Here is a 17,701-nt window from a genome sequence, read left to right as displayed (position 1 = left end):
AAATGCCCTGGAGGTGTTCAAGAAACAATGGGATGTGGCACTTAGTGCTGTGGTCTGGTTTACAAGGTGGTGATTGGTCAAAGGTTGGAGTGTGTGATCTTGGAGGTGTTTCCAGCATTGATGGTTCTACAATTCTATGATTCCATATCACATTCCACCCTTTAATGGAAGAACTTTACCACCTAATTATTTTTTAGATAGGAATTAATGAAGGGGTGAAGGAAAGGTAGAAATTGTTACAGGATATCTGAATAATCTTATCTCAATTTCTTGTTACATTATTCTTCTTCCACTTAACGTGTTTCAACCAAACGCTTACAGATGTATGGTTCTCAAAACCAATTTGGACATAATCCCAAAATAAAAATTATGATAAGAAACACAGACTTGGAAAAATGAGAGGCCTCATACGCCAGATGTTGATATATGTGAGATGACTGTGGTAAACTCAACTGCTGACCTCTGGGTTTTTTGGGCTGAGTGAGTTGAATAAGCATTATATTCTCAGCTCTCAATAAAATCACAGGGCTTCACCAATGGTTAGCAGAACTTGGAAAACTTTCAACTTGCTTTGCACTTTTTGATGATTTATACAACCTGCCAATAGGACTTAAGAACAAACTTTTGATTGAGACACTTGTCGAACTTTGAGTGAGCCTTTCCTTACTTCAGAGTTTCTTAAGCAGACTGAAAGGCTACAAGGAACATTTACAAACGACACCAACTAACTTTTACACAGAGTGCAACATTCATAATTTTTAAGTGACGCCTTTTATTTACCTATGTGGCCTAAGTGTGGGTATAAAAGCTGGAATGCTTGTAAATAAAAAAGTTGGTATGGTGTGGGAGTGATAATGTGAACTAATAAACATTAAGCTTTTCTGTGAGCTGTAGTTCAGTTGCTTTTTCATTTCTGGTCTTTAGTTGTAACTTTTAATAACTGAGACTATGTTTTCATTATAATTAATTTTGCCCTTAAGTAAATGATGAGTTATCTGCTGAATTTCAAGCACTTGATAATTAAAATATATGGAAGCGTTACACTGCTTTGCAATTTTAGTGGATAAGTGTAAAATCTTTTGAATGGATGAGCATTTATTAATATATGTATCTATCCAGAGTTCACAGTTAATAGATCACCTAACTTCCCACAAAATCACTGTGAGGATGATGGTTCTAGCTACTCTGGAAAACAGTCCTGAGGTCAGAATAAGCTAAAACCAGCACACACTACTTCAGCTTCAGTTCTTATTATTTATGTTCAGAGGACAGGAGTAATTATGTTTCCTCTAAAGCCATGCTGTGAAAATGAAATAATGACTGGGTCTTAACAAATTCCCACTGTTAAAACCATGGAGGAGTTTTAGGAATATGGAGGATGAGCCGTAATCGCACATCCATATGTGCATAACTTTAAGTGGATCAATAATCCTCTTGAAATAATTGGTAATAGGCATGCACTTAAAACTAAGCATCTGTGTAATTGCTTGAAAGATTGGAGTCAATGTTTTAAAACTGTCTTAAATTTAATCTTACATAAACTATAGATATTATGACAATGTGTCACCACAGCTCACGCTTTTTTTGTACTGTTTCATCAATTTTGGCAGGCCAAAACAGGATTTTTATGAATCTGGGCAGTAGGAGAGTTTTGTCTGGCTTTGTGGATTTTAATTTTCGATCAGATTTTCCTTGTGCTATATTAAATGGCATCTACAGAAGAACCAATACAGTAAATAAAATACTCTTTTAAAAATACATATTTTTCACTTGTACTAGAGAGTGAAGGTTCTTATAGTCATGAATTGGGACTTAATCCTCAATCGTAAGAGAAAACATGTATTACTGTGCATTCACATTTCAATGAAAAGGAAAACATTATCAATTATGTTAGAGGTATCTTAAAGTATACGACTGTCCTCTTGAAAATGCAGGAAAAACCCTCAAACACACTTCATGCTCAAGGCCCCTCATGCCAATTTGCATGAGGATTAAATAGCTTTTTAATTGCTGTTAAATTATGCCAGTTAAACTGTGATTTCATGCAAATATTAAGCTGTAATGACATGCAGTGAATCATTTACTAAGATTTAGAACTTGGAACAAAGAGAGACAATTAATTGTAATCCTCAGATTCAGCTAAATTATGTGTCACTGGGCTTTTATGAACGTGGCCTGATTGCTTTCTTATCATTTATATATTATACAAAGATTATTGGAAAAACCTGGCAGCAATAACCCTTCTGCAGACATTTGTATGCTCTTGGGGTTTTCCTTATATTGATTTTTAAGGAAAACAAGTATAATGGTGAAAATAAGGGATCCTTTCCTCATGGCAAAATTCATGACGTCAAATTTTATGCAAAAGAATAAAATACAGTTCAGATGGATGAGCAGTACAAAAACATGCAGCTCTTCTGCTGAGATGGAACTCAGCCAGAGCGTGAGTAATGTCTTTTGCTTCATTTAAAAATTACAATGAGGAAGTATTGTGACACTTTCCGCAGAGGAAACTGGCATGGATGTCTCATGGTGAAGCAGGTTTGCTCTGAAAGCAACAGAGCAGTCTGTGCCTCATGTAGTGCTTTGCACCTCATCTTGTTTTATGTATTCTCTTCCTCTGTGAAGGCAAAGTGCATTTTCCTGTGTATGGAAGGAAGAGGAACAAACCCAGCAGTGCAGAAGTCTGGTGAGGACGATGCAGTATTTCACACACTAGAAAGTGAAGACTGTCTGGAAAAAAACCTGTTGCTTTTCAAGTGTCCATTATACACTACTGGACTCTTGGAATTTTGTGTCATTTGACTACTGAAGTTACAACAGAAGGGCAAAGATTAACCACCACCTTAGGATAGTCAGAATCAGCATCTGGCTGTGCCCCTTGAGTTCGTAATTGCTTTTTGATAACATATATGTGGCATAGATAAATAGTGTCACTTCATGTCACTACATTTTCCCCTTTTCACTTACTCTATTTCTTTGAGGCAGGCAGGAAGATTAGAAGTCAGTGACTGCAAACCAATACCCCAAGTCTGAGCATAGGGATAAACTGCAAACAAGTGTATAAAAAAAAAAAAAGAAAAAGTATATATACGTGTCTGTTTATATATAAATAACAATAGAGGCAGTAAAGACTTCAAGTGTGTTGCCTGATTTTGCTGCTGAAATACACTGTTGCCTCTTAAAAATAGAGGATACACTTTGTGGCACAGGTTACTAAACAGAGCACAAGTTTGTCAGGTTCAAATTGTTTAAGCATAACATTAAAAGAGAGATATTCAGACTCAGACAGCTCAGACAACCAATATAAGCCAGCCTGACCTTGAAAGATGGATCAATCCATCCAATTACTTTATAGTGGGAAATGTTAGACTTTATGTACAGAGTAATCAGACAGGGGATTAGATATGATGCTATTTGTTGCTCACTCTCTATGCAGGGAGATCAGTGATAGAGTACTTGCATATGGCACAGAAATACAATAAAGAGGAAGAGTAGCAGTAAGATTGATAAGCAGTGTACGTCAAATGAAAAGAGCCGAGGAGAAGGAGATTAACAATATATTCTAATGTAATTTTCATTCCTCTTATTGAAATTAGATTTCTATTATGGTGTTCCACAAAGTGAACACTCTCCTTTAATGAAATGCAGCTACATAAAGTAAAGATGGGAGCTGTACAATTTTGCAAAAGCACACAGCACTTTCACAAAATTAACTGAAGTGGATTTGAAGCTCATCTTGAAAGAAGTGGATGCCTATCTTTTATCAAGGTGGGTTTTTTTTCCATAATGTTGCATCTGCAAGTTTCCCAGTACTGAGGAAGAGTTCTGGAGTGAGGAATACTGTCTAACCCCATAATGCCTAACCCTATACAGGCATAAAAAGAGAGAATACAATATCTAGCTATCTTAGGCAAATTAACTTGCAGGATGTGGGGAAGCAAATAAAATGGGCATCAATAAAGTCAGTCAAAATGTTTGAACATGACATTTGTAAGGGGAACCCAGTATTCATTCTGTGTTTCATTTAAGAATAATTCTCATTTCAAAAATCCCAAGAAAAATTTCTATTTCTTATGTCACGTCTCATATGTCAAGATACAAATTTGAAAATAAACATCGAAAATGCAGATCTGCCCCAAAGGTGGTTATGTAAAAATGGCATTTCATTTCTGCACAGCATTTTCTGTCTATTTTTCTGTCTATTTCCTCATTTTCTTAAAACTTTTCAACTCCTTTTATTATAGTAAAGCATGACAGTCTGGAAGGAACAGTCTAAATGCCACTCATATCTGTATCTTTGTTTATTAAATTTAAATTAGCCACATCTGCGCAGATTCACCAAAAGCAGTGAGGTTGTATTTATGACAGAGACATAATTTTAATAACTCAGAGACTAATTTGAAGGCAGTGGGGCTAAAGATATCACTTAGGGAATAATTTGGCCTGAAGACTCTTCATTACTGCTGATGTGCAAGATAAGAACACAGGCTGCCTGTCAAGAGCTTCAGTGTCATTTGCAGAGCTGACGATTAGTGAAATAATCATCATTGTAGGTGTAAGATGAACACATCTGCTGTGACAATCAATGAAGTCCTGATACCTTGCAGCCTAGGCTGAATGGGAGACAATGCATGGTGGCACTAAACCAAGAAACAAGAATGTGCTTCACTGTCTCCTTTATTTCTTCTTTCTCCCAAGTTGAGGTGAGATGAAGCACTGATACCCTGTTGTGGTTGGTTTTTTTCCTGCCTCGACTCACTCAGTTACTTTGGCTGACATCCTCAGCAGGAATGTGGAGGTCTGGCACCACGTTTTTCCTGACAGTTTTCAGCCAAAGCAGCTCTCTGCACTCAGATTTGTTGAGAAAGCAGCAGAGTGTTGAAGTAACTGCACTCTGATGCCATAGGGCTCTCATGCTCCTCCCTACCTTATCAACATATCAGGGTATCAGGGCTTAAAATTGTGCCCTGAAAGATAATTATGGACTCCATATAAAATTCCATGTATGGGTAATTTTTTCAAAGAACTCTCTCTCAGCAACAAAAAAATCAATGACTTGTAAGTAATACGGAGCTGCATCTGCATAATGTATGAGTGAAACCTTCTTCCTGAGCAAGAAAGTGTCAAGAATGCTTGGGATGTGCTGGTTCTTGGAGTAAGTTCTTGGAGCCTTTGCTTGAGGCATTGATTTGAGTGGAATTATTTGTAATCACCACTTTCCTGTGGGAAGCCTGAAAGGACGCTGTTTATTCCCTCATATACTTTGTGCACAATGCCAGGCCTGTGTGCCTTGCTCCAGAGTGAGCTGGGATAGGGGGGATATTCTCTGAACCCTGAGCTGCTGAGGTATCCAGAGGTTGGGACTCACCTTCCCCTGTGAAAACCCTCTGGTTAGATTAGACAATTTTCTGCCTTTGGGTCTGAGGGGTGCCACTTTTAGTGACCATCACACTCATGTAGCGGATGGACAATGTCTTCTTCTATGTAATGACCTCAGTGCCTATGACTTTGTAAATCAACTTCATCAAATTATCAGGTATATTCCAAATTTTCCCAATCTAGTGTCATTGGAAAAACCAGCATGAGCAGAGGAAGTAGCTCAATACAGTCAGCTCACTTATTTTTATGTGATGCTGCATAAAACATCCCAAAACATGGATATGCACTGATAGTTATTGCAACAGCACCTTGGTTTTAAGGTTTTATCTCCTAAAGTCTTTAAGAAACTTTACTTAATCTGTTAAAATACTGCATGAATTTAACATATTAGTGTTTTTAGAATTCTCTTAACTGTGGCACAAAAAGTACTAAGATTAAATTTTCTACCAAAAGAATTAACAAAGTGTTTTACTGAAAAACTGGGTGTCTTAGATGATTTTGCAAAGTCTTTAATCACCTTTCATAAATAAGTGATTTTAATAGCCTACTAAGATATAATATTTCACCCACAGATTTTTAAATACTGCTGTTTGTTCCTAGTTTTGAGATTAAACAGATATAGTTGTTTTACAATCAATAAATTAATTCCAGTGAGTAATAAACCATGAATGAAAATCTGTAAGAAATATTTCATTAAGTGGTAAGAAAACATATGCTATATATTCCTAGACATAAGCCCACTGATCAAAGTAATAAAAATCTCTTCTCAGAATTTCTACCCCCATATTGCTGGACATCAGGTTTGCCTTAAGGATAAATTTAAGTTAGTCAAAAATCACAAAATTATGTATTCTAAAATTCATCCAAAAAACCTAAGGAATTTTCATTATCACAGTCACATAAGAGGGAATAACTCTGTTAAAAGAAGGTGATGATGCAAGAGGTTTTAATTATATCTCCTTCTGATTGGATGCATATTTTCTCCTTTTTGATTTTCTTGTCTTTTTTGAACATTTAGTTTTTATTTGGTTGTGTGTGGATTATATTTGTTTTCTACTTTTCATTTAAATCTGAGGAGAGAGCAGAGCATATGATATCAGTTTTTTTCTTTACATAACTCCAGCTTTTTGAAATTTTTTGCACTAGCATATTTTCAAGGATATAAGATATATATTATTGGTAGTGAAAACACATTGTTACCCATATGACAGTGATTACTCTCCTCCTACTATATCTCAGAATTACAAGATAAAAAGTCACCAAACTAAGAAACATAGGTATGTTTAGGGTTACCTAGACTAGACAGAAATACGCTGTTTGAATTTTGATTTTGAAAATCTCTTTCGGTTAAGTTAAATGGAATTATTCACAAAATGTACAAAATCATAGGTTTTTTTTTTAAACACAAAACCAAGTAAATTAGGCAACAGAATTGCAGACACTGGTAATGATCAGACTTACGGGTACATGCCATAGTTGGTGGGTCCTTCTCAGCTCTGAAATAACCCTTCTCACACTGACAGACAGAAGTTGCTTCTATGTGAGTCAAACTGTGTGGAGGGCACTTGGAGCACTTCACATTTCCAGCAAATGCTTTATAGAATCCAGGCCTGCAAGCTGCAAAATAAGAAGGTAAGTTTCATTAACAGAAGAAAATTTTGGTCATAAGCAACATCTGTTCCAAGCAGTTACAAGGGTGCCTATTTCATTTCCAATCTAGGTGTTTTGATGATACAATTCTTGACAGTTTTTATTTTGGTATATGAACTTAAAAAAATCTGAAAAGCTGTTCTTGGTATATAATGGGGAATTGTTATGAGAGAGAACTTCCCAATTTATAGTCAGTCCTCAGTGCTGTTTGAAATTGTCTATTGTCATAGGTTAGCAAGCATAGTCCCGGAAGGGACGTCCTTGCTAAGGGGTGCTTACAGTTTCCTCTGGGAACTGATAGAACCTATCAGCTGGCCAGTTTGAATATGGACAATTCTCTAAGCCACTTAAAGTTGTGACCGCCTCTGTGATCCACATTTAAGAATAGGCAAACTCCCCCTCCAAGCTCTCTCTCGTTTCCGGCGCTGGCACAGGCGGCTGCGGGCCCCGTGTGGGGGCCAGCGGGCCCGGCCAGGCCCTGCTTGGGCCAGGCCAGGCCGGGCCACGGCCACCCTGGAGCCGATGGACCTGTTCCAGTCATGGAACCCCCCCCACTGCCTTGCCGTGGGCAGCCGGAGCGGCTCGGCTCTCCCCCCTCTCCACTGCGATAAGAAACATTCAACATTCCAGCTGCAAAGCTGCAAGGCCGAGGTGAGAGTAACCCTTTTATTGCTGTGAAGAGCTGAAAACCTGAGGGAGGAGAGAGAGGAGATGCTTAAAGCTGAAATTCTGTTGGGAAGCTATGATATATCAGAGTATCCTGTTGTAATTTCATGAAGATATGGGGGGTGGAGTGTTCAACTCGTGAGCAAAAGCACCTGCGCTGAGATAGGCAGATGCTGATGCAGCTGTAATTTCATGAGAAGTTTGGACAGGGAGAGATGAACCAGATGAGGACTTTTGCTCCAAATGGGAAAGGAGAAAACCTCAGTCCCTAGAGATGCTCCCAGAGATAGTCCTAACGATGAAGATGATAAAGACCCTTTGCTCCCAGGGAAGGAGAAGGGCCCCTGTTTTTGTTTCTGAACGGCTCAACCTTAAAATTGTACCCCAGAAAACTTCAAGAGTGGACCCTCGAAAGCAGTTGCGGGAAAAGCTGCAAGTCGGGGGAAAGGACTCACACGCAGGCAGAGAGACTCCTCTTCCTAAATGGACTGAACAATATTTGGAAGTGGGCGGCTGTCTCGTTGTGATAATGTTTTCATAGCATGAGCAAGAAGAGACTTCTCTTTCTAAATGGACTGAACAAGGTTATTATGAAAGTAGTAAACAGACTGAACATCTTAAGGGTTGTCTTTGAACATTGTCAGTGGGAAAAGGGAGGAAGGTGGGGGGAGGAGGAGAGTTCTGAAGGTGGTATAATTTTTTTTTCCTTCTTCTTTTAGGTCTGTTAATAAACTTCTTTATATTCTTTCAAGTTTGGTGCCTGCTTTGCATTTTTCCTAATTCTTATCTCACAGCAGATAAACAGTAATGAGTATTTTGGACCAAACCACTACATCTATAAAGAACTTCACTACTACCACTAAACGTTATCTTTTATGTACATGTGTTAACCAACAAGAATGAGATAATTTCTTATCTGCCAGAGCTGTTTATATGGCTTCCTTATTGAAGTAATGGATAAGTTGCATTACTTAATATATTTACCCCCACAATGTCTTGATGAGACAGGGATGACATCCCTAAATATTTATGGCTGGGTCTGACTTGCCTGCAGTGCCCCAAGAAACCTCTGACAGCAGGGCCACAGCTGGTCCCTGTTGGCACGAGAGGCTGGGGATGAGGAAGGGATGAACTAAGAGATGAAGGAAGGAGATGCTGACACCCTCCATCACAACCTGCACAACCCTGAGGCTACTCCTGATTGTGTTAGGAAACAACCTGGATAGCAGCCAGCCTTAGGACAGGGAATGTTGGGATGCTCAGAGCTCATCACTTCCCCAGTTACTAGGAGCTGGGGTCCCTGCTGTTCTTAACCACAGCACAAGCTCACAAGCCTTTTTTTGCTGGCCTTTAAAGCAGAAACAAGTCATTAAAATAAATCTTATCCCAGATCTGCCAGGCATGCATTCTGAGATACTATTTTAAAATCATCCTCAGACCTCATCACACACATTTAAACAGAGATTTCTTTCTTTTCCTGCCAGCTACCACGTTTGCACATGCCAGCATGTGTCGCAGTTACCGTCTTCTGGCTTCCCCATATGAAAACATTGAAAGAGCAACTCAGACATGCACAGATTTTACAGACTCCTCTTCCTCCTGACTCCTCCAGTGGTGCAATGGAAACCAGTGCTATAAATGTAATTTTGAGGTTCCACCTGGGTTTTTCTCAGTTTGACATATTCAAGACCATTTCCTTTACATTGCTCGAGGAACTATGTAGTATTTCCCTTCCTTGTAATAAGATACAAAAAAATGTAAAATGAGGTGTTTTTAAAAAGTACCTCAAAGTATGCATTTAATGGATTCAGTGTCAGTTCATACTGAGTTATTAAAGAGTATTAACTCATAGATAACATATACCCAGATCAGTTTTTCTTCTGATTACAAATGCTTTTCTTGATGAAAAAGCACTTTCAGTAGTAGCTGAATGAAAAGGAGTGAGATGACACTGAAAAAGATAACACTTGATTGCCTCTCAGAACCCAAGAGCCAATTCTTCAAATGCAATTTCAAGAGTTTAATTTTGAGCCAGCAATTTCAGCAGTTCTCCTCCTAGTATGTTGATCTGACTTTGCTGAATAGACATTAGGGAGGTATCCTGCCCTGCTGTCACTGACTGGGAAAAAAAAAAAGGATTTCTGGTGTTAGAGACAAAAGAGGTGGGAACAGCAGGGATTTTCCCCTTGAAAGTAGGCTACTGGTCTGATGCAATTGTGATAATAGTGAGTGGCAATTTTCCACTGATTGGAAAGACAGCAGGTTTGGTGCAGGGAAGAACGCAGCACTGTAGAGACAGGCTGTAGGCACTGACTCCTCTTAGCTTTGCTGGAAGGAAGGAAGGAAGGAAGGAGGGTAAGGCAAAACTGGGGGAAGCGGGTTATGCTTGGCTGCTCCTTTCTTATCTCATGCCCAAATTGTGCCCCGGTAAATATTAGATCCTTGCTTTATTTCAAACATGATGTTCGTGACTACAGAGCTGACAATTCCAGGTTACAGCTTCATTCAAAGCAAAATGTGAGCTCTTTAAAATCCTTATTACTTCTGAAATTCATGTCTGTCAGTTCTGAAATCATTCCTTCTTCTCTTCTGTCCCCCAAACAACAAACCACTTTGGATCAAAAGAAACACAGCATTCTCTTTCAAGAGCAATATTTTTTCTAAACTTCAAGCAGTTCACTATTTCAAAATAAAACTCAAGGAGAAGATGAATTTCCAATTAAAAGAAAAAAGCAAATGTTTTATTCTGAAATGGTATTCTCTATTGTATTTAAAGCAATTATGTTCTTGACAAGGTAACTCTCTTAAAAGAAAGCACATTTATACTCATGGAAAAGGTGGGGGGAAAAATAATGGATTAAGGTAGATAATTTTACTTCTTTTGAAGTCAACTCAAGTACATCTATCCTATAAGTCAAGTATGTATCAAATTCTGTGGCAGAGAAGCTACAGGGATATCAGGGAAGTTTCTCCATGGAGAGGTTTACAAAGCCATTGACAACCCATTCCCCATCCAAATGCAGAATCCCACAGTCATGATTATTGATACTTGCAAATAAAAAACAGCCCTTCATCAACAAGATAAAGTGACATAAGCTGAAAGCCCTAAAATGATCACAAGCTTGAAACTCATCTCTCTGGGTAACAGAGCTGACTGCCAGCATTCCTGGTGAAAGGAAATAAACTGCTACTCTGTCAAAGTCAAGGAATATGCACCATGAATCTGAAATACAGCACTTCAGCTGCTGCGCATATCTAAGCTTAGACTCTGATAACAATTATTGTGCTTCAGTGGCAAATTAACCAAAATAATTGCTAAATTTACCATTTTCCACAGAATAACTGCAAATGATTTCTAACGATGACTACTCAGGAAAATATAAGGTCTGTTTTTATCTGTGTTACCACAGAGTATTTTTCTAACTTCAAATCACTGGGTGACATCTTGTTTTCTCTAGTATTATCTACAGAAGTAACTTTGTGAGTTACTGATTATAAGAACTGTATGAAATCTGACTTTTGTGAAGTCTGGGGAAAGATAATACATTGTCTTAATGGTTCAGTAATTAGCTGGGTATCTGAATGAGCAATTCAAAGTTTTCTCCAACGAAATACGAGAGAGCATACAGAGAAGCACTGATAATTTAATTGGCTTCATAAAAGATAACACATCTATAAACGTGCTCCGTTACAGCTTCACCAGGATTTGACTGTGAGGTTTGGAAACTACAGAAGTTCTGTAATTAATATGATTTTCCTTATTTAATGTTGAACAGATGGCATTTCGTTTTCTTTGTTTGATCCATGGCCACCTGTGGGCCACCACCCTGGCCCAGCCCACCCCGCAGGGCCCAAGGTGGGGGGACAGGCTCTGCTGGTCCCCACAGAGGTGCCAGGCCCTGTGGTGTCCCCACAACCACAAACAATGTCTGGGTGTCTCTTATGGCAAGCACAGAGAAAGCCAGACCTCGCTGAGATCCATCTGGGAAGCGGGACACATTCCCAGCCCTGGGGATGTGGCCAAAGGCTGCCCTTGGCTTAGGCTGGCGGGACATGGGGCCTGCTCTCCTGGCATTTTTTGGGCAGTGAGCTGGGAGAGTGTCACCTCGTGCTGGAAGGGACAGCATTTTCAAGGATCTTTTGAATTGCCCAGTCCAGTAAATAAGGCCAAGGCTCCGTCACTCCAAAACACAGCTGTGGGCTCTCTTGTGGAAGAGTCTTTACTGCTTGAGGTTTTTACAGCCATTAAGTTCTTCCCCAGCCTCAGGGGTGTGCAATGTATGGACACAAAACCCAGAAAATGCAAACACAGTGGTCATCTGACTGGTCATAAACCTTGTTCCTTTAAAAAAAAACAAAAGCAGCATTTTCACTGCTCTGTGGGAGCACATCATTGTCAAAGATCCCTGTTTCACAACATCTGAATTAACCTCTACAGTGTTAGTTGATGAGTCCAAACTTATGAACAACTTTTAGGCATGGCTGACACTGTTGGTCTGTGGGTGGGAAGGCATTTGTCATGAAAATGGGTTTTTTATAGCTTGCTGGGAACTCATCAATCAAATTAAATCAAAGAAGACTGTTGTCATTTAGAATGAAGGGCAAATATCAGTAGCTGTGGAAGAGGTGTTTTAATCTTTCTGAATCATACAATTTGTTATGCGTTTCCACCTCATATATTTTTTTAACCTCGCTTACTGGATCCCACTAATGCCCTGTGAGACTGGTATCTTTCATATTTGTTATATTCTGAATGATTTCTATTTTAAAGTCCTCTTACACTTCTGCTATCTGATCACTTCATAAAAAAGGCAATCCAATAAGGCCTGTTCTATTCTACCACTGTGCACAAAGAAAGAACTATGATACTACTTTAACCAATTTATATTTTAGCAGAAGGGTCTAGAAAAGAAAAAAAAATGTATATAGAAAAGAACATGAAAAAAGAATGCAACTAAAGTTGGATGTTGTATATTGAAAAAGGCAGAATACAATCACAAAATCAAGATTAGGATACTACAGAATTAGGACAATAAAGCTATGAGGACAACTTTTGATTTTGAGTACTATCTGGTTAAATAATCTCAAATCTCTCTCACATGATTCTTGTTTTATTCAGGTCACGAATGGACTGTGAGTGGGGATTCACTTTGGGTCATGTTCAAACTGATAGTGAGACTGTGCAGGATGAGTTGCTAGAAACCTGAGGCCTTGTGAAGAATCCACTAGAGGAAGACCAGCCATCACAGACTATAAATTATCAAACATGCTGGTTAGTTCAAACCACAAAAATAAAAGGCATCATGTATCAAGAAAGCAAAGCTCTAGTTGGATTTAATTCCTACAGATAGAAAGGAGGGGACAGGTGACACCCCTAGGAAACTTAGTGACAGAATGACCCAACTTTGGGGGGACAATAGACTATTTTTCCTTTTTTCTTTGCAATAAATTTGATGGGTTATATTTCTGGGAGCTTTGGTATGCACTTAAATGCATCTGTGTTCATATGCTGCAGTCAATCTCTTCTCTTGCCAATATCTCTGCTAATATTTCTATTCTTAGACTTGGAGAACTGATAGGAGCATTACTCAAACCCTTGACTTTAGAGAGGAGCAAGGCAGACGAGACAACAAGAGGCAGGCATAAGGCTGCCTCTTCAAATATAACTACATAATGAAGATAGGTAAATGAAATTAAAAGTTCTTCCTCTTTGTGCTAATTCTGTTTCCCCCCCAGTGACTTATCTTCTGTCATTCCCACACTTCAATAGTCTGTTGAGGTTGTTTATGAAAATTATTAGAAGAAATGACAAAGGAGATAATTGCCACATATCAAACAATATTTTCAGTTCACATCAGTGCATTTTTTCTCTGTATAAAACACTAGTTTCAATACAATAACTTGAACAATTATTCAGGTCACATACCAGGTTTTAAAAGAATCTGAGGTTTATTACAAAAATACATACAAACAAGATACTAATGATACTACTCTTATCACTGCCTGTCATACTAGATACAATCCAACAGCTCATCATAGAGCTGGGGGCTGTGCTACACAGCTCAGGTGAATCTTCTGCACAGACTCCTTTTTGTATGACCAAAAAAAACCCCCAAAAACCCTAACCTAAACAAAACAAAACCAAGCATCCTAAATACTGAACTAGAATCTAAGAATATGATTCTAAATGCATAGGTACTACTTAAAGAGATGGAAAATATTTTCAATCCTGATAAAACTGTTTTTCACTTAATTCTTAGAACTAGGTGAATTTTTTTTCTAGACTAATGTAGTAAATAAAATTTACTAATACAACAGGTAGATGGCATGCAAGGGTGTTCCAATGAATACAAAATTAGCAAATTAGTGTTCCAATAAATACAAGCAATGAATGCAAAATTAGCAAAACAATAAGCAGCTGAACTGAGGTTGATTTCATTGAAAATACCAAGCACTGAAACTACAGATAAAGACAACATCCATAAAAACCTCCCCTGTTCACATCACAGGCTACACAGCTGTAAAGAGGAGCTGCACCCTTTTCAAATTACCCCTTAAAAGTGTTTTATAAACTGTACTCATGAGTCAAAAGAGGTTTTATTAAAGAAAAAGTTGCTATATTGCAACTTACTGCAGTTTTGTGTGGTTTTAGTTCAGATACTCCTTCCTAAAGTCTCAAAGAAGTGCCAAGTGACAAAGCTGGCTGGAAGACTGAGGTACTTTATCAGTGATGGAAGAAGAGAGAAAAAAGCAACAGGATGCACCTTCACTGATTTGTGCTGCTGGTGGGGATCCCTGAGGTCCAATAAATTGGTTGACATGGGAACTACAAATACTCAATGCACTGCTCCACACCCAAATTAGTCTTTATTTCTGTTGCTATTTTATTGATAGACCCCATAAAAAAAACCCATAATAAGACAGATTTCATAAACCCTTGAAGGAGACAGTATAAATACTATTTTCTATGCTGCATAATTTTTAAAGGAGCATCACCGTGTTTTAGGAAGATGGTGAATGAAAGGAATCAGTCAGGCTAATTAGGGCACACAATAGAAATGGTAATTGAGGAACGTGGCAGCAGTGAAAAAGAAGGGAAGTAATTTCCTGCAATGTATCAGTGCATACTCCTGGGATCAGGAAAGTCTGCAGGAAAAGAATGGAAGGAAAAGATCATTACATCTCCAAGCAGCCATCTCCAGCACCTCCAGTAATCACCTTTAAACAGGAGAAATGTAACCCTGAGAACACTGCAGGGCAATGCAGGAGTTACTCACTGAGTCCTCAAATCTGCCCACAGTAGCTATGAAAACTCTTTATTTTGAAGTATAATAGTAATGCTTTACTTTATTGTCCTTTTTTTACTTTTTAGTCATTGTTCCATGGTTGAAATCAGCTGGAAGCACTTTTGGGGGGAAGGGATAAGGCAGCAGTGTGATAAGTTTCTCAACACTGTAGTGAAGGCAGCAACAAGAAATATCATTTATTTTACAGAATATCATTTTACAGAAGGAATTTCTCTCTATCATTTCAGGAGGAATTAGTGTCCAACTTGAAAGGCCATGAAAGCCTCTCTTTTCACAGACTCATTCGTGCTCCTATGTACAGCTAAAGACTATCAGGAGACACTGCAAACAGGCATTAGACCATACCAAATACTTCTTTCTGCAAGAGAAAAAAAAATGGTCTGAATAGATCAGATCCATCTTGTGGCTAATTCCTTTTGCACATTATCTATCTCCCTGTGTCTGTTGGTGAGAACAGTTACAGAATCATCATCTCCTGGTCTGAACATAACCAAATGCTAGAAAAATACCTCCCACTATTAGAAAGATTCAAAGACACATGTATCATTCAAAGATATATGTATCAAAGATTCCAGATATATGTATAACACATACAGTGCCTTCTTACCAGATACATCTAGAAAAATTACTGCTCTATGGAGACCAGTTTGTCAATCATATTATATCCTTATTATATATATCAAATGCTATCATATATGTGTTATTCTCCCTCTCTGTTCCTTCTATTGAGATCACAAACTATAGTTTCTGTCATCCCTCTCCCCATTTTTACTTCTTCCTCCCCTTAGTATGGGAACCCTTTCTGTTTTCAGCTCTGTTTATATGGTAAGTAGTTAGTCACGGATTTCTCTTTTTCCTTCGCAAGAACAGCCCCATGGAATCTGCAGATGCACTTTTCTCTATCCATAACAAATTAATCTGCTAGCCTGGGTTAATTAATTCCTATGATAGCCATTATTCAATTTGCTATGCACGTGGGGTTATTTTGGAAGCAATTTTTTTCTGAGGCTGTTTCCACTTTTGACAAAGACCAAAACCTCCAGCCTGATAGCTGTTGCAATGATGTTTTGCTGGCTGGCGTTATGTCAGACTGATTTTCTGTGTAAAAAAAGTAATTTACCAGAGCAGTTCTCAAATAATTAATGTCACTTGGCTTCATGCCTCTGACAACACTCAAGGTGTGCACTGAAATCCTACAAAAGCTCCCCCTGCCATGACTTACTACTTTATTACAAAACTGTGGAACAGCTTTCTAGAGGAGGCACATCTTGAAGGAATGGAATATCATTACAGGTGGTTATTAACAATAAAAATCTGAAGAAAGCTGCAGTCTCTATGTACAAGGTTATAGTTTCTTGTTATGGCCTTATTATACCATTGCAGTTTTTAATGAGTTAAGATCTAAAACTAAATTTTTTTGGGTTCACTGCTTTCACTACAGCAATTATTTTTATAATAGATCAGCTAAAGCTATGCAATTTTTTCTTCTCTGTGTAGCTGTCTCTTTTACATTAATATAATTAGCAAGAAGCAATAGCAATGAGAATACAATCTAACCCACTTTAAAAATCCTTTAAATAACCCAATATTTAAAAGGAGAGGCTTAAAATTATGCTTGCATTTTTAATTATGGTTACCAAGATTGCACATTCAGGTATATGTGAATGTGTGATTTATTTAAGGCCCTGCTTTATTTGCATGTACAAGTCAGGAGTTTGGGCACACAGTTATTACAGAAATTACTGTAATCATGGGGAAAATTTAAATGCCCCAATTCAGACAGGTAATTGTAAAGTTGGGTAATTCATATACAAAAAATGCTGAAATGTTCCTATAAAATCAGGCATTTGGCCTTTGAAATAGAATCCTTTTGGATGTGTTTGCAGAAAAGCTCACAAGCCTGATTTTTAAACACACCAAACATGATTAGTGACTCCCAGACTATTTCAGTTGTGACTTGCCATTGAAAATAAAGTACTCATGCCTCTGTGAGACCCAAAAAACCATTTTCTTTTGTATCATCTCTGAATACCCACAAGCTCACAGGCAAATAATCTTGAGTATTAAAAATTATTTTCAACCCATCTTTGTGTCTTCTACATTACTGTACTAAATTTTATGTCATCTCATTCTACTCTATCATTGTTTTAAGGCATAGAGTAACACAATGTTGTACTTGTGAATAAAAATTCTGTGATCTATGTCAGCAACTAACACAGTATTCAAATACCAATTTTGCCATGGAACCAACACATAAAATTCTGTAATTAGTTCATTCAAGTTTTCCTTTTCCTTTCCCTCACATCCATGTAGAATCACTTGCAGTACTTAGCCCCAAATTATAGTAACTACAGAATTGTATTTACACAAGTACAGGTGACACCAACATTCTTGTTTTGGTGGGTTTTTTTAATTTCATAAGCAAACATGGCCAACTTTTCCCAACCCATCACCACAATAACATTTAGATTTATGTGACTTTCAATGTATAGGCAATGCCTTGGTAACCCAAGGGAAAGCTCTGACTACTGTCTCAAATGTTCATCTACTGGCCTTCTAAGACAGGAATAAATCCTTTGATGATGCAAACCCAACCCCATTTTAATAAAGAAAAAATCATGAAGGTGTCCTTTAGCTGAACAGGTTTCTAATTTGTGTTTCACCAAAGCAGTTATGTGGGATAAATCTTCAATCCT

General features: G+C 38.0%; 1 protein-coding gene across 7 annotated transcripts in view; it reads right to left on the bottom strand.

Annotated features, from left to right (window-relative positions):
• Positions 1-17,701, bottom strand: part of EPHA6 (EPH receptor A6) — a 392,563-nt gene that overhangs the window by 201,016 nt on the left and 173,846 nt on the right. For all 7 annotated transcript variants that reach the window (XM_048293616.1, XM_048293614.1, XM_048293611.1 and 4 more), the window contains exon 4: positions 6,844-6,999. In XM_048293616.1, the coding sequence (XP_048149573.1) occupies positions 6,844-6,999 (156 nt within the window). The remainder of the gene's footprint in view (positions 1-6,843; positions 7,000-17,701) is intronic.

Source organism: Corvus hawaiiensis, chromosome 2 (genome assembly GCF_020740725.1).
Source record: "Corvus hawaiiensis isolate bCorHaw1 chromosome 2, bCorHaw1.pri.cur, whole genome shotgun sequence".
Lineage (NCBI taxonomy): Eukaryota > Metazoa > Chordata > Aves > Passeriformes > Corvidae > Corvus > Corvus hawaiiensis.
The sequence above is the reverse complement of the archived record's forward strand: the minus strand, read 5'-3'. Positions and strand labels throughout refer to the sequence as shown.